At 38.1% G+C, this 20,017-nt stretch overlaps 1 protein-coding gene across 1 annotated transcript; it reads right to left on the minus strand.

The window, feature by feature from the left end:
• Positions 1 to 2,251: 2,251 nt before the first annotated feature.
• Positions 2,252 to 12,370, minus strand: LOC132165744 (mediator of RNA polymerase II transcription subunit 18). Its single transcript, XM_059576422.1, has 6 exons — positions 12,098 to 12,370; positions 10,700 to 10,768; positions 4,707 to 4,806; positions 3,357 to 3,414; positions 2,890 to 3,246; positions 2,252 to 2,569 (listed from the first exon to the last, which is right to left on the minus strand). Exons 2-6 carry the CDS (start codon positions 10,733 to 10,735, stop codon positions 2,467 to 2,469), a joined length of 654 nt encoding a protein of 217 aa, XP_059432405.1. The 5' UTR covers positions 10,736 to 10,768; positions 12,098 to 12,370; the 3' UTR covers positions 2,252 to 2,466.
• Positions 12,371 to 20,017: the final 7,647 nt, after the last annotated feature.

Consider the following 20,017-nt stretch of genomic DNA (forward strand, 5'->3'; position numbering starts at 1 on the left):
AATATGCTGATATATTTCTATTAGAGAACTATGCAGCTTTTCAGAATAGGTATTTTTTTCCCATTTGCTAGTTATATGTTGTATCAAGAGAAAAAAAAAGGTTATGCTTCATAATCTTTATGCAGAACATCACTTGATGTTTTTTTTTAGAAGTAATTGATGTACGAATACAACTCATTTTTTGGAATAAGAGTTGCGTTTTAAGTTAAAAATTACTTTTTTCTTTAAATGTCTTTTAAGTTTGGTGACAAATACATCCTTGAATAGCTTAAAATCCATATAATTTGGGGATTATGTAGCAAAGTTTGTCATTTAACACGTGTGCCATGGTCTTCTGTTTAATGAATTCAAAAACTGTTCATGGTACTATTCTCCATGTTAAGACTTATATCCGTAAAGCACTTTTGGCGCCAGTACTAGGGTAATTTAGTTCTAGGTTTATTTTAAATATAGATGTTTAACGTCAAGTCTTTGGTTCAAGTGGTTGCTATCCTTCTTATAGCCATTTTTTAATTGTTTTTAGACCCTGAATTACAATTTGAGAAACCCCCCCAAAAAAAACTTCTTAATTTGAATCCTTGAACTTTCAATTGCAATCAATTTGAATCCATTATGTCAGATTTTAAACATTAAAAGTGAGACAATGATGTTTATATCCCTGAATTTTTTTTATAAAATTTCAAATTTACCCTTAATTTCAATTTTTTTTTTTTTTAAAAAAAAAATCAGGGATATTTTGATCATTTTAGGGGTAAATCAAGAAAAGTAATGGCTAACGGAGTGGTTCAAATTGACTACAATTGAAAGTTTAAGGATCCGAATTGAAAGATTTTGAAGTTTGGGAGGCTTTCTCAAATCGCGTGGTAATTCAGATGTCTAAAGTAAAGTTACTCCCTGTTTTTATTAACTTCCCTTGGCATTTCTTAATCTGCTCAATGTTGTGGCTTATAATATCATTACTCCTTAAATTTCAGATTTCATTTCAGCTTGGATTGTCAAAAATGGATCTCCGAAAGATACTAAATTCCAGTTTATCTGGGGTAAGTGCATGGTAAGTTGGATTTTTTTTTTTCTAAATGATGTTCAGGGCTTTGTATCTGAAGGTTCTCTTTTACAACTTTTTTGGCATTGTGAGAAATTGATTGGCGGACAAAGTACATAGGAATCAAATTTTGAAAATTAAAATATTTGGGGTCGAAAAGTAATTATGAAGGGATAAGATCATCACTGAGTTGACATCCTACATTCCTTAGGTAGTTTTTGGTGTTGGATTACTATTCATTTGTTTGAGGATGTTAAGAAATTAAACTAATATCATGTGGTCATTGAGCGTTAAGATGCTGCTTTGGGTTTGATTTCTTATTGCCTAATTTTGTAATACACTATTAATGAGCTTAGTATGGTGCTTGTTGGCAATGCTAATGGTGTTTTGTATTTTGGCAGGAGTTCCTAGACAAGTATGAAAGTTTTGCTCAACTTGTTGCCAAGATTTACCCTTCAGAGATCACACCATCTGCCGTAGAAATGAGAGACCTTCTGGCTCCCATGTAGAGAGAGAGAGAGAGAGAGAGAGAGTCTTGTATAATCTTGAATGGTTTCTTTTGGAATAAAGAGGTGTAGCCTGCTCTATTTATTCTTTTAACCCATTTTTCCATATAATTTGATTTACTGTACCAGCATTTTCGAGCATCTCTTGGTAGTCGAAATAGGTTGAAGAAACTCTTGTATAATTGCCACAATACACGGTATATATATATATTGTGCATGAATAGGCTTTTCCCCCCCACTTCTGTTGGTTCTTGTTGTTATAGATGTTTCGTGTGTTAAGTCAACGAACATAAACAATAATTAAGCTTGTTTGTGTTTATTTATTTAAAAATCAAGTTCATGGCGGCCTTTGAGACTTGATCCATAATTAAGCCCAAGCTCAAACATCGTGTGTATCAATCAGTTCGATATTCTTAGAAGTGGGATTGTGTTGGCATGCGAGTGTATCAGTTTGTCACATGGTTTATTACCTTGTTTTTTTCACAACTCTTTAAGTGCTGTGAAATGTCACATCAACTTAAATAAGAGAACCATATTATGAGTATACATTAGATTGAGTGGCTGCAAGCCTGCAAGTATGATTGTGAGTTTCTTGGTTGTTATGGAGGTTAGGATGTCTCTTGCCTTCGCTCTGTACAAAATAAAAACCTGCCTCTTGAGAATGCCTGTACAATGGGCCGCCAAAAGTAGAGAATGGACTATCTGAAATGAAATCAACTACCGACGTGAAACATTCTATCACTAGCTTGATTTGCAAAAGCCTCAAACAAAGCATTTCAAAACTCTGATTTCTAAACAGAGACCCTACAGAGACTTCATATAGTTTTAGTTATGAAAGACGACAAACTTTTGCTGAGCCTCCGGAAGAAGTCGCCATAAATACAGAACTCTCCACAATCTTGCAATTTTACAATCCAGCTATAAGGGTGTACCCCCACCATCTGACATAAGAGATGCAGCCGCAGCAGCAGCTGTGGGAACAACCCCTGTTGAAATGCCTGGTTTCGACAAATGTAGGAGCCTGAGAAAAAAATGCCAGAAGCTCAGAGATGCTACAGTCGGACCAAAAATTTAAATACTAAGAAATTTCAGGACATGCAACATCAAACATGATTTTTATCATCCTAACCTACTTGCACTTTTCAAGACCCACCAACTATTGAGTCCCACATGGAACAATGCGAACAAATGATCACAACCAGATGATCTAAAGGCAACCTCTATCACAACCAGATGATCTAAAGGCAACCTCTATCATAAGACTTATATACAATAAGCAGGTTTGCCAAGTATTGAAAGCTTCCTAACTATGCATCTTAAGGAAATGATAAAAGCTCTTACGGTGCAAGATATTCACAGAAAGATGACACCGCTGCAACAACTTCAGAATAATTTTCAGCTGACGCAGGGGCCGTCACTTCAACCAGCTGTATACCAGGTGTTACAGGCACAGCCTCGTCAGTTGCATGTAGTTTCAGCATCTTATTAACTGAGGACACAGTAACAGTGATCTGGGCACCCCTTTGGAAATGGAAGGTGAATCCCACTCTTAGCAGCTCATGGTCTAACTTGTAGCCTAGTGCATAAAATAAGCGGAGCGCATTCTTGCTAACTTTGCTTTCCACCATGGTCCTAACTAGAACCGAAATTTGCTCAGCACCTGCACCCCTCATTGCACCTCCTATATGTCTAACAGTCCTACAGAATTTAATTTTGACTAATTACAATAACAAGCAGATGTAAACACATCGACACATACAGAAAGAATTTGATAAATATGATGGGAAGGGGAAAATTTTAAGTTTTACCATGTGGATTCAGGCTGCTCAAGATCGCATAAGAGTCGAACCTCCGAAGCTACAACCCCTAAAAAAAAAGAAAAGAGACAAAAGGGAAGAATGTGAGAAGATGACAATATTGTCAGGTACACAGCCTACCAAATATAGTCCTTACTGTGCTTTTCATTTGAACATATATACTCACCCCTTTCATATGAACATATACACTCATATGGAGTGAGATAACAAAGATCCTCAGAAAATCATGACATGTTAACATTGTTATTTACAAAATGTATAGCAGTTAGTTTGTGACTTTAACAAGCATCTATATTTATATATAACTGGGTAAGCTCTTATGACATATATACTCACCCCTTTCATATGAACATACATACTCATATGGAGTGAGATAACAAAGATCCTCAGAAAATCATGACATGTTAACATTGTTATTTACAAAATGTATAGCAGTTAGTTTGTGACTTTAACAAGCATCTATATTTATATATAACTGGGTAAGCTCTTATGACATCCTCCGAAAATCATGACATGCTAACTTGATTATGTATAAAATGTAATTATGAAAAAATAATTACATATAAATGTTGTAGCATTTAGAATACGACTCTAGCATGCATCAATATATGTACATGGCCAGGTAAACTATTTCTTCCACCACTTTTTCACTTTTAATTTTCTTTCAAGTTTCAACTCTAGGTGGCTGGGTAAGCAACTATGATATAGTTTCTGCCGCTTGTATGATATGAAAGCATGCTTTTAAAATAACATAAAACAAAGAAAGATAAATTACAAATCCCACACTATAGAAAGTATAATAGAATACAATTAGTAGTTTCTTCTTCTTTTTTTTCTATTCTTCAACTTGATATCAGAGCAGGGGTTCTTCATTCAAATTTTGTCTTCGTAATTTGCTTCACATTTCAATTAAATATTTCATTTGTTGAGACACACTTATTGAGGGAGAGTTTGAACTCACATGTGAGGAAAATGTTAAAACATTAATTAAGTAATTAAATGCACTATTTTCTATTAGCTTAAGTTTTTGGAATAATTGATGATTTAACACTTTTATGAGAACAAATTCCCAGGTCACTTAATTGAACTATGCTAGAAGCTAAACAACCAATAAGTGCGAACATATAATTAGAGTCACAAAGTGAAAGAATCAGATGGGTGACCAACATCGGTCAAAATTGTATCAAATAACTAGGCTATTTTCATTGACTTCAGTATAGGTTCACGGAAGGTTAAGGAGCCATTCCGAATTCGCCTGATAAGTTTGACACATTGGTTTATCAAGCTTACCCTCACCATACAGCTCCACATCAGAAAGAAAGCATACATACATAAACTTACCAAGGTTTGGGCCACTTTTAAGGCATATTTCATGGATTCTCAATCGCTCTTTATGAACACCACAAAGACCCTGAAGAAGAATCTCGAGGGCCTCAACATGCTGCAAAATGTAAATCATGTCTAAGATACAACTTGAAATACCATGCCTCACTTTTTCCAAAATTGAAAATAGAGAAATAAATAAATAAATCTTTCGAAGGGTTAGCAGAAAGAAAATGGGAGGTAATAATCATCATCGTTAATTTGTGGGCGTAAAAAATGATTTAATTCCATTACCAAAAAAATTACTAAAGAAAGAGCGGGGGGTTAAAGTAAATTAGGAGACATGCATGATATGGTCAGTGTTCGATACTAGAAAATGTTGACATTTGGTAATTGTATCAATATGCACATGTGCTTATAAAAGCCATACAGCAAGCAAATCAAGTTGGATGCACTTGCAAAGTAGAGTAGCATAGGCTCAATCCACCACGGGAAAATATATGACCTTATTTATGAAGAACAAAATGGAAAGGCTTTGAGAACAAATTGTACCACGGAGGCTCAATCAGTTCTTGCAGAGGGAGGACACGAGAGTGAGCTTGAGCAAATTTCAAGGGCAAAGAAACTACTTGCAACAGAAGGGCGCAACAAAGGATAAAGTGGCATAGGATGGAAATTACATTTATATTTAATTAACTTTAAGGTTGAAGAATAGTTAAGTGAAAGACCAAAATTATAGGATAAAGAAAAGTTAGAGGCAAAGAGGAAATAAGCTAACCACTCCAAGGAGAGGTCTAGATTGCCTCAATGGAAAGATTTACACAAAATTGGCTCAAAGAGAGCAAATGTAATGAAAAAACACAACACAACCAAAAAACAGAAGTTAAAAAGAACAAAAAACTAATAATAAATATAGAAAAGAGGATCAAAAAATATAGTTGAGATGGAGTTTCATCACACTCCATGCAGTTGACAGGAAATAATGAGCATCATTACCAAGAAAAACAATTACCTATCCAAAGAAATGCAAAGAATTGTTCTCAACAAACAAATCTTCTTGAAGAAAGAAGTGCAAGTATAACGAATGTTAGATAGGTCTGGTTTGGATCAGAATCCAGCAATGGTACAAAATCTCCCAGCAAGCTCAAACACGAAATTCAAAGATACAAGAGAATCAAAAGGCTGAGTTATAGACAGAAGTGCACGTGTGCACGCACGCATAAAGACTTTCAAATAATTTTTAAAAGTGACTTACACATGCACCCATTGAGTCTTGAATCCTTGACTTCAACCTCCATCCCGTTCTCAAGGGAGAACAAAATGTCATTTAACAAGGGCTCATTGACCAATCATGCTTTCGAATAATATAGATAAGTCCAAATTTAAAACTGAGAATAGTTTATATTGCATTGGCAATAGAATATAATGTTTTTGCTATTGTCCGTGGGGCCAAATTTTTTTTTAATTTTTTATAAGTAATGTTTATATCAAAAGCGCAGAGGGGGACAACCCAAGTACATAGAGAGTATACAAGAGAAAACGCTTAAAAAGAAAAAGAGAAAAGAACAAGAAAATCAAGATAACTAATCACTAAAAGGACAAGCCAAGTTGCAGTCCAAGTGAAAAGCATGTAGAAGAAGAAAGCCATGAGTTCCTCCAAAGATCTCTTCGAGTTCTCAAAGCATCTTGCATTCCTTTCTAACCATAAACACCAAGTTAGGCATAGGGGAACCATCTTCCACACAACAGCGCTCCGAGAACGCCCCCCCAACCACCAACAAGCAAACAAATCCACCACCTTACTAGGCATAACCCATGACAACCCAAACCGGCTAAAAATAGCATACCATAAAGAATGAGCAATCTCACAATGGAGAAGAAGGTGATCGATCGTCTCCCCGTCCGATTTGCACAAGCAACATCTATTGATCACAATAACATTCCTTCTTTGAAGATTATCAGTCGTGAAGATCTTCCCTAGCACCGCCGTCCAGGTAAAGAAAACCACTCTCGAGGGTGCCTTGGTGCGCCAAATGCTCTTCCAAGGGAACGGACTACCCTTTGTGCTGGCCAAAACATTATAGTAAGATCAAACATCAAACTTCCCCTTATGAGACGGAATCCACCAAATTTTATCTTCTCCTTCCCTATTCATTCTATGGGAATACAACAGAGTGTAGAATGAGGCTAACACTTCCAATTCCCAATCATGAATCAACCGAAAAAAACTAACATTCCATTGAAGACCACCACCCGTGAAGTCCATATTGTCAGCAATAGACGCGTCTTTAGCACAAGCTATGTTGTATAGGCTTGGGAAGACTTCCTTAAGACACACTTCTCCACACCAAACATCATCCCATAATCTGATTTTGGATCCATCACCTGGATCGAATCTAGTGTGGCTGGAAAATAACTGCCACCCCCTACTAATATGCCTCCAAAGACACACCCCATGAGGCCCAGAAGTGTCAGCAGAATGCCAACCACCCCACTTAGAACCATACTTGGCTTCCACAACAATTCTCCACCAAGCCTCCCTTTCATGTGCATAACGCCATAGCTACTTCCCTAGCAAAGCCTGATTGAACAGTCTTAACTTTCTGATCCCTAGACCCCCTTCGAAGATAGGAGAGCAAACCTTGTCCCAATTAACCAAATGAAACTTGAACTCATCGTTTAAATCTCCCCACATAAAATCTCGTTGGAGCTTCTCTATACGCCTGGCCATCGAAGCAGGAACAGGGAATAGGGACAAAAAATAAGTAAGAAGATTAGAAAGAGTGCTCTTTATAAGAGTAACCTTACCTCCCTTAGAAAGATAGAATCTTTTCCAACTTGCCAACCTACGATCAATCTTTTCCAAAATATCATCCCAAATGGTTTTGGCCTTAAAGTGTACGCCCAAGGGGAGCCCCAGATATTTCAAAGGCAAAGACTCCATTTCACAACCCAAAAAACCAGTCAATTCTCCCATGTTGGCCACATCACCTACCAGGACCAAAGCTGATTTAGCCATGTTCAACTAGAAACAGCCTCAAAACAGACAAGGCTTTAATTGAACGGATTTGATCAATATTCGCCCCATAGATAACCAATGTATCATATGCAAAAAGAAGGTGAGATATGTTAACCCTCTCAGATAAACTGGCTCCCACTGAGAAACCCGAGATAAGACCACTATCAATGGCAGCAGTAATCATCTTACTAAATGCCTCCATAATAATGACAAACAAAAACGGAGACAACAGATCCCCCTGCCTCACCCCTCGAGAGCTACTAAAGAAGCCAGCAAGAGTGCCATTGATCAACACAGAAAAACGAGTAGTCGAAATACATTGCTCCATCCAAGAACACTATTTCTCACCAAAACCACTCCTCCTCAACAAGTACAAAAGAAACTTCCAATCAATGTGATAATAGGCCTTCTCTATATCTAATTTACAAAGCACCCCCGGATCCCCAGAACTGATATGCCTATCCAAACATTCACTTGCTATAAGAAACGAGTCCGTGATTTGCCTGCCTTTAACGAAAGCGTTATGAGGCTTTGAAATCACCCTATCCATCACCCTCCTCATCCTATTAGCAAGAACTTTGGCAATAATCTTATAAACACCACTTATGAGACTAATGGGACGAAACTCCTTAAGCTCGGATGCCCCAGGAATCTTTGGAATAAGGGATATAAAAGTAGCATTAAGGCTTTTTTCAAACTTACCACGGATATGAAAGTCTGAAAAAACTGCCATAATGTCTTCCTTGATCACTTCCCAACAATCTTGAAAGAAAGCCACTGAAAAACCATCAGGCCCAGGAGCCTTGTCTCTATCCATACCTTTCACCACCTCCAACACCTCCCTTTCCTCGAAAGGAATTTCTATCCGATCAGCCTCACCCGCTTCCAAACTTTCAAAATCAAGGTTATCCAATGTAGGCCCCCAATTGCATTGTTTGGAGAACAAAGACTTAAAGTATTGCACTGCATGATCCCTAATGATGTCTTGATTAGAAGTAGGATAGCCATTAATACGTAAGGGACTCAATGGAATTACTCCTTCTATTAGAATTGGCAATCTGATGAAAGAATTTAGTGTATTTATCTCCCTCCTTGAGCCATCAGATCTTAGATTTTTGTCTCCAACTGATTTCCTCTTGTAATAGAGCAATCTCCAATTCCCTAACAATCACCCTTTTTCTTTCCTTCTCGTCTTCACCTAATCCTCTCTCTTCCTCCAGCCTATCCAAAGTCTTCAATTCCTTTGCTTTTTCTATGCAGATAGCGTTCACATTTCCAAATTCGACTTCATTCCAATTTTTGATGTCCATCTTTAAAGCCTTAAGCTTCCGGGCCAAAATGAAACTCGGAGTGCCAAAGAAATTATAAGACGACCACCATGCCCGCACCCTATCCACAAACCCATCAGTTTTCAACCACATATTTTCAAATTTAAAAGGCCTCTTACCCCTATTCAAGCCATCACAATCGAGCAAGATGGGAAAATGATCCAAACACAATCGAAGCAACCTTTTCTGGATCAGGCTAGCATATTTGACTTCCCATTCCGAAGAGACTAAAAAGCGATCAATCCTAGACCGAGAATAGGAATTGGACCAAGTGAACGTCCCTCAGCAAAGGGGAAGATCCATAAACCGCTGCTCTTAGATGAAATCCGAGAAATCTGACATTGCGGTGTTGAATCGCGCTCTCCCCGACCTTTCACTCGGGAAATGAGTGACATTGAAATCTCCACCGATAACCCATGGCACCTCCCACCAACTAATAAGACCAGCCAACTCTTCCCAAAGAGACCATCTAATAAAATCAAGATTCAGGCCATAGACCCCCGGAAAAGCCCAAACAAAATCATCCTCCACATTTTTGAAAGAACAAGCTGCTACAAACTCTCCCACATAGACCTCGAGCTTCGTGACCACCCTTTTATCCCACATCAACAAGATGCCCCCCGAAGCTCCATCAGCAGCAACAAAACACCAATCACCATAAGCGCAACCCCACAACTTTTTCACAAACCTTCTACAAATAAACTCCATCTTTGTCTCTTGGAGGCATACAACATCCGCCTTCCATTGCCTAAGCATATTTTTCACCCTTAAACATTTATTACCCTCGTTCAAACCCCTCACATTCCAAGAAATAATCCTTGGCTTCATAACAATTATCGTTGAGCCCTACCCTTAACCCTCCCCCGACAAGCACTACCTTCATAATTAATGGAGCATGCCAGATTATTGAGTTCTCTCGAACCTCTCTTACCCGCTTTAGAGGCCACACCCACTCCCTTTCCTTCATTGCTTGCAAATAATCCGTGGGGCCAAAAAATTACTTATCAAAAAAATAATGTTTTTGCGTATTGTAAGGAACCCTTGTTTTCTTGGTAATTTTTTGCTACATTAGTTCTTGAAAAAAGCTTTTGGTACCCACTAAGGTTCCTATGTACCAACAGGATTCAGGTTGTAAATGGTTCTAGTACCTCCCTTTTGGAAATGCATGACTTTCTGCTCCACCTTATGCATATAATAGCCAAATATATGGGGTTACGATCACCAGAAAGTTGCTTAGGATGTATCACTGCCTATTAAGACTAAAGACGCAGCTTAGGCTGTGCCCCGCATGGAGTCACAATTATAACTAAATATTTCAATGCACTTCAGGATTTTGTGGTGAACTTATCAAGACAGTGCTGCTGAGTGGTCATATTTTCAATCTCATATCATGGTCATTCTCTATAGTATTACCTTTTGATGCATATATGTTTCTTGGTCACTGCATCAACATCTTCATCAATCCTCTATACTAATGGAAGCCAACGAGTCAAGTAACACGATTTTATACCAGTTTTATTATATAAATTGCTATCTAAGAAAACACAAGAGAGTAGAAGCTATAGGCAGGTAAAATTGGGCAGAACATCTTAAGCACTCGAAATGGAAATCAAAGCAAAAAAACATTGCCACCAACTAGAAAGGAAAAAGCTTTTGAAATTTACCTGGGTCTCAATAATTCCCTGAACCACGCACTCCATCCAAATTAGCTTTGATTTATCTCCAATGCACTCCTAACCGAATAAGATAACCAAAACCAGGGATGAACTTTATAGCAAAACACAGGTAAATATCGAAAATCTGAACCCTGAGTAAAAGCAATCATTGAAATGTGTAACATGCTAAGCATTGCAAGGACACTTGGCAATGGCTTAGGAAGACACGTGGAAGACCATAAGCTGCAACTCTTAAACAGTTTTCAGTTTCTGTTATTTCAGTTAAATCTGTTAAAGAAGTTGGTTAGCTGTTAGTTGGTTAGTTTGTTGATTGTATTAGTTGTGAGTTGGTTAGTTGTTGATTGCAGCAGGCAGAAAACAGCAGTATAAAGGCTGGGATCACTGTAATCAAGTCTCAGTTTTTGGATAGTAGATGCTCAGTTGTGAACTTGGAGGTTGAGCATCCTCGAAGTTAAAAGCTATGAAGTCATGAATATCAATCATATGGAGAATTACAAGAGAGAAAGAAATCATCATGATTGCATGTAGCTAGAAAACTTTATCGTTTGTGGGCAAATTGGGCTTGAATGATAGTATAGTTTAATCAATAAGCCTTTTCAGTTTGAATTGAAATTGAAAAAAGTTTTGAACCAAAGCCTCTTTTAAGTTTTTCAATTTTCTGGACTGATCATGAGCATTTTATGAGTTTGGTGAATCATGGTTGGCAAAGACAAGTTAGAGGTGTTCTTATTAATTATAGGCTTTCTTCAAAATTAAAATCTGTAAAGGAATTCTGAAAATAAAGATTAAAAAGAAATTAATGGAAGTCGTCCACAGAAGGTCACTACAAATATTAATTCTCAGTGTTTTTTTTTTCGGCGCTGCTAAACCTAGTGTTGTAAATGTTATTTTTTTCTTGGCGTATAACCAAACACCGAGAAAATTTTGAACTTTCACGACATTATTTTATCAACGTTTATCATACACCGCAAATTTATCAAACGCCAATAAATCCTTGACATATATATAGCTAAAAATTTTGCACTTTTACCTCTTTTTGTTTTATGGGATCATTCAAACCCATACTACAAACCAAGGATAATTCAAAAATCTCAAGTATGACCACCACCCACTTCCCCGATTCACGTAAAACCCAAAATCAAGAGCCCAAAGACTACATTTTACACTACGCACCACTCAGATCCACCCACCACAGTGCAAAGACAAAAACAGAAGCTTCTGAAGCTTTTCTTGGGCCCAAGAAAAAAACAAAGAACAGAACACAAAATGTAATAAAAATACATTGTCACCTCCAGCATATGATTCTCAAGAATTATTTATTCGATTTTAAATCTGGGTGAAGGAAAACAGAAATCAGGAAATCAGGAGACGGATTTAAGAACACACCTGCGGGTTCGATGGAAGCGATCTACGGTGTTGGCTGTGTCAATCGATGGCAATGGCACGCACGAATTGCAGAGGAGATCAGAGGGAGAACGTGAGAGAAGAAGAAGACGAAGAGACCCAACGCAAGCGTGAATTGCAGAGGAGATCAGAGGAGAACGTGACAGGAGAAGAGGAGCGTGAACTAATGTCGCTGCTAAAGGTCACATTTCTTGTAGGGAATTGATATGAAAGCATGCGTTTTAAATAGAGATAAATTACAAGTCCCACACTAAAGAAAGTACAATAGAATACAATTAGTAGTTCATTTATTTATTTTTATTTTATGTATTTTTCTCATTCTTCAAACTTGGTATCAAAGCAGAGAAACAAACAAGAGCCCATATTCTCTCAATTGCAAGAGTAAATTCCACAAACTCTTATGAGAAGTATCTCGGCCTCCCGGCTCTAATAGGGAAATCCCGTATCCGTTCCTTTAAAGGAATACAAGGGAGAATTTGGGAGCATCTCAATGGATGGAAGGAAAAATTTTTGTCCCCCGCAGGGAAGGAGATGCTTCTCAAGGCAATGGTTCAAGCTATTCCCACTTACACGATGAGTGTGTTCAAGCTCCCCAAAACGCTGTGCAATCGTATTAATTCTATGATGTCCCGGTTTTGGTGGGGACATAAGGAAAACACCTCCCGAATCTCTTGGTTGAGTTGGAAAAAGTTGGGAAAGGCCAAAGACAGGGTGGATTGGGATTCAAAGACATTGAAATTTTTAATGCAGCCCTTCTAGCAAAACAGGGGTGGAGACTTAGGGCCCGTTTGAGAGTGCGATTTCAATAAGTGCGTTTTTAAAATCGCTACTTTTTAAAATCACACAGGCGTTTGGTAAAACATACTTAAAAGTACTTTTTTTATCAATTGAGTGTTTGGATAATATTAGCATATAATTGCGGTTTCATAACCAAATTACCAATAAGGATGAACAAGACAGTGAGGATGAAGAAAAAAAAAAAGAGAAAAGAAGGGTTTTAATATATTTTAGGTGGGTATTCTTGGTATTTTTTTATTCCCGTTCTAAAAAAGGTAACTATTGCGCCAAATATCTTTTTAATAAAAAATCGTGATTTTGTTTTAAATTCGCACTTTTTCAAATAAGCACCCTCTAATTAGCTTATGGAAATCGCAGATTTTTTTGCAATTTTAAAATTTGCGTTTTTAAAATCGCAATCCCAAACACCCTAAAGTTACGATTTGGTTTAAAATCGCAGATTATTTTTTAAAAACGCACTCCCAAACGCACCCTTATTCAAAACCCACATTCTATGGTAGCAAAAAATTTTCAGCAGAAATATTACCCACAAGGAACGTTTATGTGTTCATCCTTGGGCAACAAGCCCAGCTATGCGTGGCGGAGCATATGGCAGGCTAGAAAATTACTTCAGGAGGGAATGATCTGGAGGGTGGGAAATGGGCGCTCCATAAGAATCTGGGAAGACCGCTGGGTCAGGACTCCAAGCACCTATAAAATCCAAACTCCTCCTCATCTAATCCCACGAGATTCAACGGTGAGTGCACTGATCGATGGAGCAACTAAAGAATGGAATATTCCACTTATTCAGGAAATCTTCTCTGCGGAGGAGGTTGAACGAATTTGTGGCATGGCGATTAGCCCCGTGGGAAGCGAAGATCAATTGGTCTTGGCTGGGGACTACTAATGGTGTCTATTCTGTCCGCAGTGGGTACCATCTTGCCTCAGCCATACTGGAATAGAAAGAAGGAACCTGCTTCGATCATAGCCGTACCAGCAAGCTTTGGAGAAAAGTGTGGAATGTTCGAGGTCCGGGTGTGGTGCTCATGTTCTTATGGAAGGCATGCCAGAATATTTTGCCCACTAAGGAGAATCTCCACAGGAGGGGGATTGCGCAGGACTCAGTTTGTCCCATCTACGGTGCGGAGATGGAGACGCTGGGCCACATTTTATGGAGTTGTGCATCTGCACAAGATGTATGGCTTGAGTGTTGTCCCAAGATTCAGAAGTGCGCTAGTACAGGGGAGAATTTTGCAGAAGTATTCGAGAACCTCACAAACAAACTGGACCCTGAGGAGTTGCAGCTCTTTGTGGCCACTGCAAGACAGATTTGGTTCCGCAAAAACAATGTGATCCATGGGGGAGAACTGACGTCTCCATCAACAGTTTTACGCATAGCAAGGGAGCAGGTCCAGGCATACAAGCAAGTAGAGGAGGATCGATAGAAAGGTTTTATCCCTCAAGGGAGACCAATAGAAATTATTTGGAAAAAACCCCCTACTGGATATGTTAAGATAAACTGGGATGCGGCTGTAGATGTAAGTGGCAAGAGGATGGGCATGGGGATCATAGCTTGGGATTCTGATGGGACGATGTTAGCCGTTTATTGTTCAACACAGAGGTACGTCACAGACCCAGCCACAGCAGAGGCCTACGCTGCTCGTATGGCAGTGGAAATAGGACATCAGCTGGGGTGGAGAAATGTGGTTTTGGAAGGAGATGCACTGGCTGTAATAAACCTAATCAATAATGAAGACCCTTGGATGGGGAGTTACGGGGTAGTGGTGCAAGAGATAAAACATTCACTGTCCTATATGCTGGACTGGAGGGCACTCCACATTTCACGACAAGGTAATGCAGTGGCTCATTGTTTAGCAAAGTTAGCTCTTTCATTATGTCAAGAGCAACTTTGGCTGGATAATTTCCCGTCATGTATTCATGAGTTTGTAATTGCTGAGCAAGCATCTCAATGATGAATGAAGTCTGTTTTTTTCTCAAAAAAAAAAAGAAAAAAAAAAAAAGCAGAGGTTCTTAATTCAAACTTTGTCTTCGTAATTTACCTTACATTTCAATTACATATTTCACTTGTTGGAACACATTTAATAGGGAAGAGTTCGAACTCACATTTGAGGAAAATGTGTTGTGAAATTTTAATGTACTCGTAAGTGCATGAATCATTTGCAATATAGTATTGCAAGTGCGAGGTCAACTACACATGAAATTGTGCTTTTGAAGAACAAAATATCAGTAGTAGATGCGTGAACCAGATGCTACTTTGAAAGGGCTCTACTGGCTCACACCTTTGTGGGGTTGTGGTGACGGGCTCGCCTTCCCAGGCAGTAGCTATGGCTCAAATCGGACATTCCACAGCGGGTGGGAACCCCGATGGTAACGCCCAAGGGGGGAAACTACACTGGTCGCTCTTTCCCACCTTTTCTAATTAAAAAAAGAACAAAATATATCTAAACTAATTTAATTCTAACCTAATTCTGAAAAAGGTTTGTTTGTTTGTTTTTTTTTAAAAAAAAAAACACTAAAAGAAAACATAGATTAAACAAAGTAAAATAGTCAAAAGATAAAATAGTAAGGCCTTGTTTGACTAGGCATGTTTTTGTTTTTGTTTTCAAATTCTTATTTTTTGATTTTCAAAATAATTCTATTTCAGCTTTCTATCTGAAAATAAGTTTATAATGTGATAAAAATTGTTTTTGTACTTACTTTTACAATAACTTTTGGTGTAAATCAAAAATGATTGCCAATGATTGGTATTAATCATTGGAGGATCTAACTTCCATTGGATTCACAAATAGAGGTTTACCCAACTAAAGTAATATTTAACACATTATTAAAAAAATAATAAAAATAATAAAAATAAAAAGGTTACTTTCGGCAGCACCTTTAAGCCTCCTACGGCATGCTACAGTACCCGAAACGGATTCCACTTCCGCTTCTATTTTTATGCAAGTTGGGCTTCCCCAGTTGTGTTTTACACTTGTTGGTGTAGGGTTAAAAAACAAAAATCCTAAACAAATCTTAAATCCATATAATTACATGAAATAAGATAAATTATGAAAAAAATAAAATAATAATAAAACTGCTCTTGGTCTTGGTGCCTCTCACTACACGTATGGACTAAAAACAAATATGCTTACACCTATTTTTGTTGTTGATGAGCTGACATTGTCAAAATAGATGATATATGCATAATGCAAAAAATAGGCAACCATCTTCAATAGGTTTAAACAAACAATGGTTCGCCCCAACTACATAATACTGAATGATGCATTACCGTTACCCTACTAACAAGAGATCAATTACCATAAACAGAAATTATCCTTCCTGCAGGTTTAACAACAAACTACAAACAATCGGTTACCATTAATGCAATGTCACCAAAATGCACTTCAAGCAAACAAGAGCACTAGTAGTAGGAGTACTCCTAGGCAACTTAAACAGTAGACGACAGAACCAAAACAGCATCGCATAGCATTATTGAGCCACTGGTTGCCCAATGCACCGCTATTACCATGTACACCCACTTCTAAGATATCGTCTGATTGTGTTGATATATTTTCTAACAACTCATCTTCCCAATGTGCTCGCCCTTACTAAGACGAGCATGGCGACAAATTTTGCAGTAACTCATCTTCTCAATGGACACTACCTGGATGATTCTGCAGTGACATATTTTCCAACAACTCATCTTCCTAATGTACTCGCCCCTGCTGGGATGAGCTCGGCGACAAACTTTGTAGTAGCTCATCTTCCCAATGGAAACTACCTGGATGATTCTGCAGTAACACCAGTCGATCATGGACGGAATACCAATGTATTAAAAAATAAATGCATATGAATAGTTGAAGTACCTCATTCAAATCAGCTAGTGTTGTCTTAATGTGAAGAGTGACTATTATGTTTAGGGCCACAAAAAATAATGACAATACATACGACTTTTTAACATGTTTGTTATACTTATCCCAGTAGTTCAAAGATTACAAATATATGTGAACATCTAATTGTGCATAATTGTCAATGAAAAGTGACAAACAAGACGTGAAAACAACCAACAAATCATTGATACAAATTTCAATTCAACAACCAATAATAATTTTTCCTTCAATATAAGTCAAACGATGCAATCATGTATTATTGTCTAGGTTAAGCAAAAACATTGCATACCTTGTATAGGGGACACTTGTAAAAGCGCCGCATGTAATTCCTATCAGTTCTAGAAACGAGTAGTCTCATCGGTCCAGAACCATAGGTACATTGCATCTCGAGCTCCATAACTAGTCTTAACACATAGATAAAGCCAACCAAAATGACATAAATGTAAAAAATAAGTCCAACAACCGACATAGTCATACTTATAAATGATCAAAATGGCATAGATATAAATATGAGACCACAACCGACGTAATTATACGTAGCAAGCACCAAAATGACATAGAGATATAATAAGAGTCCACAACCGACTTAATTATACATACCAAGTACCAAAACAAGGTAGCCATATAATAGGTGTCCACACCCGACATAATTATACATAGCAAGTACCAAAACGACAGACATAAGAGTCCACAACCGACAAGCCCATACATAGCATGTTCCCAGCACACTTCGCTCACACACATATTCAAGCACAAGCAAATGTGCTATAATGTCGAGTCATACACAAAAGAAATTGTCTCATGACACATCATATAGCATAAAATAATAAACATTACTGTCGGTAGGCTATCAAAACAAGAATATTGCCATAGTTGCATTGCAATACCCAACCCCACGTCAGTTCGGCGGGTGGATATTATCCCACATCAATTGCGCAATCTGGTCCCTAGTGTTTGCCATGATCAAAGCAACTTCATCAGAGAAGTCGTAGGGGTTGTTGTAATCAGCACCATTGCCAAGATTCACAAGAAGGGCATGTTCAAAGAACATATCATCGCGGCTACCCTGGCAGATAAAGTTGTGCAATGTGCAACATGCATTGACTACAAGGGGCTGGCGACACACTTTGTACTTGGGCATGCCATTTAGCACATGGAAACGCCTTTTTAGCACTCCAAAGCAGCGTTCAATTACCATACGAAATGAGGAATGGCGGTAATTGCACAATTTTTTGAACTCTTGAGGGTCACCACCATTTCGAAAACCTTGCAAATGATATCTTTCTCCGCGATAGGGGGGGAGGTATCCTTTTGCGCATGGGAACCCAGAGTCAACTAAGTAATAGTGACCTGCAAGTAGACATGCACTTGTGTGAGCAAATATTAGACAACCTTATTTATAAATATTGACACATGGTTGTGGAGAGAAGACACTCACCTTCCGGTGGTGTAGGAAATTCATTTTCAGGTCTAGTTACAGCATCGTAGAAGACTCTTGAGTCATTGGCTGTCCCCTCCCACCTGCTATACACGAATGTGAATATCATGTCAAAGTCACAAGCACACACTACATTTTGGGACACGACTGCCTTTCGTCCTCAAAATGCGTTTTGTTTTTTTGCCGGAACCCAAGCTCGAATATGGGTACCATCAATGGCCCCCACACAATCCTAACATGCAAAATATTGGAAAATGGTTGAATGTTTAGGTAGGTCCCAAATAAATTCAAATATCCTCAGACTACCGAAAATATATACGTACCTTAAACCATGGAAAGTATTTTGGATTGCCCTGTATGTATGGGTGCACTTCGTCGAGCTGCCTAGGCCTTATAAGGGTCTTTCCCAAGTTGCATAATGCCCTCATCACATGCTTGAAATGGCATGAAATTGTCTCAATGGAGTGCTGGAACCTGTCCGCTACAACCCTCATCCCTTGTCGATGGCCAACTATTAGGCAAAAGATGGCCAGTGATTCTTCCACTCTCAGTGATCGACTATCTTCTAGGTAGTTTGCACTCAAAACATTTGCTAATGAGACAAAAGTGTTCCTTTGCATGCGAAACAGCTCATAGCAAGTACCTGGGTGACCAACTAGCACTTCTTGCACAAATGCGGCACCCTGGAGTGCCGAAGTGCGCTGAGGTATCCTCTCAACTTCAGGTGCTTCATCAAATGTGTCATCAATTTCAAGTAGGAGCATGAACATCGCTGCGAACCAATCATCGTCATCCATTGCATTATGCTCAACACCGTAGAAAATGAAGTTAGGGATAGATGCATCCATCCTATACGGAAAATTGCAACGAGGAAGGTCAAACGACGCACAACAAAGTCATTTTATTTGTGTGTTTAATTTATAGAGATTTTAAATATGCACCCCATTGACATAAATATTTTAACACACTAACATTGACTCCATAATAAATTATAGTGTCATATATCAATTTTTATAGATGGTAATGATATACACCGTTGTCTCTTTATCAACTGTTTGTGCTTCTTTAACATTGTAAGTAAATACATAAATTTTTACTTTTAGAAAAAAGAGTTGTATCCCAAGACTCAATTATAGTACACATGCAGGCCATTAGTGGTAAAAGCATGATAACAACATAGAAACAACAGGTAGTAGCCGGTTCCTTATCTCTTTTAAAATAAATTATTACCATTTCTAGATATTATTCTAGGACCTTTTGGAAAAGCTTATAGGCAATTCCACAGATTAATAGGTAATCATGGAAACAAATGGCACTTCTACTTAACTTTTATCATGTATGGAAGGAGCTGAAGAAATTTCCAGATCCAGTCGGGATTTTCTATCATCAAGGAGTTGAGTAGTGATTTAGTGAACACCGGCATGCATGCACAGTGTGCACGCCGGTGTTCATTTATTATAAAATATTATTAAAATAATATTTAAACAATAAAAAATAAAAATTTTCAGATATATGAACACTGACATGCAGATTGTTCATGCACGCCGGTATTCACTAAATCACTACTCCAAGGGGTTAATGTGGGTCTCTTTTTCTTTTCTTTTCTTTTAAACACAACATAATCATCCTCACATTTTTCCGACATTCTCAAAGGGGTGGTGGGGTGAGTTCCAAAGATGGACGTATGGCATTGAGTCAAAGTGATCCATCATTAGGAATGACAGCAACCCAAAGATAAACTCTAAAACTAATGGGTATATATTGGCTACAATCATCTTATACGGCAGCAAGACTTGT

This window comes from Corylus avellana, chromosome ca11 (assembly GCF_901000735.1).
Source record: "Corylus avellana chromosome ca11, CavTom2PMs-1.0".
NCBI lineage: Eukaryota > Viridiplantae > Streptophyta > Magnoliopsida > Fagales > Betulaceae > Corylus > Corylus avellana.

Excerpts from the sequence above, each read along its gene's own strand:
- LOC132165744 (XM_059576422.1), bottom strand. The coding sequence starts at position 10,735 with ATGGAGTGCGTGGTTCAGGGAATTATTGAGACCCAG. Across the intron at positions 4,807-10,699 it reads AGGGAATTATTGAGACCCAG|CATGTTGAGGCCCTCGAGAT; the intron begins GTAAATTTCAAA and ends TACATTTTGCAG. Across the intron at positions 3,247-3,356 it reads GAGCAGCCTGAATCCACATG|GACTGTTAGACATATAGGAG; the intron begins GTAAAACTTAAA and ends TAAATTCTGTAG.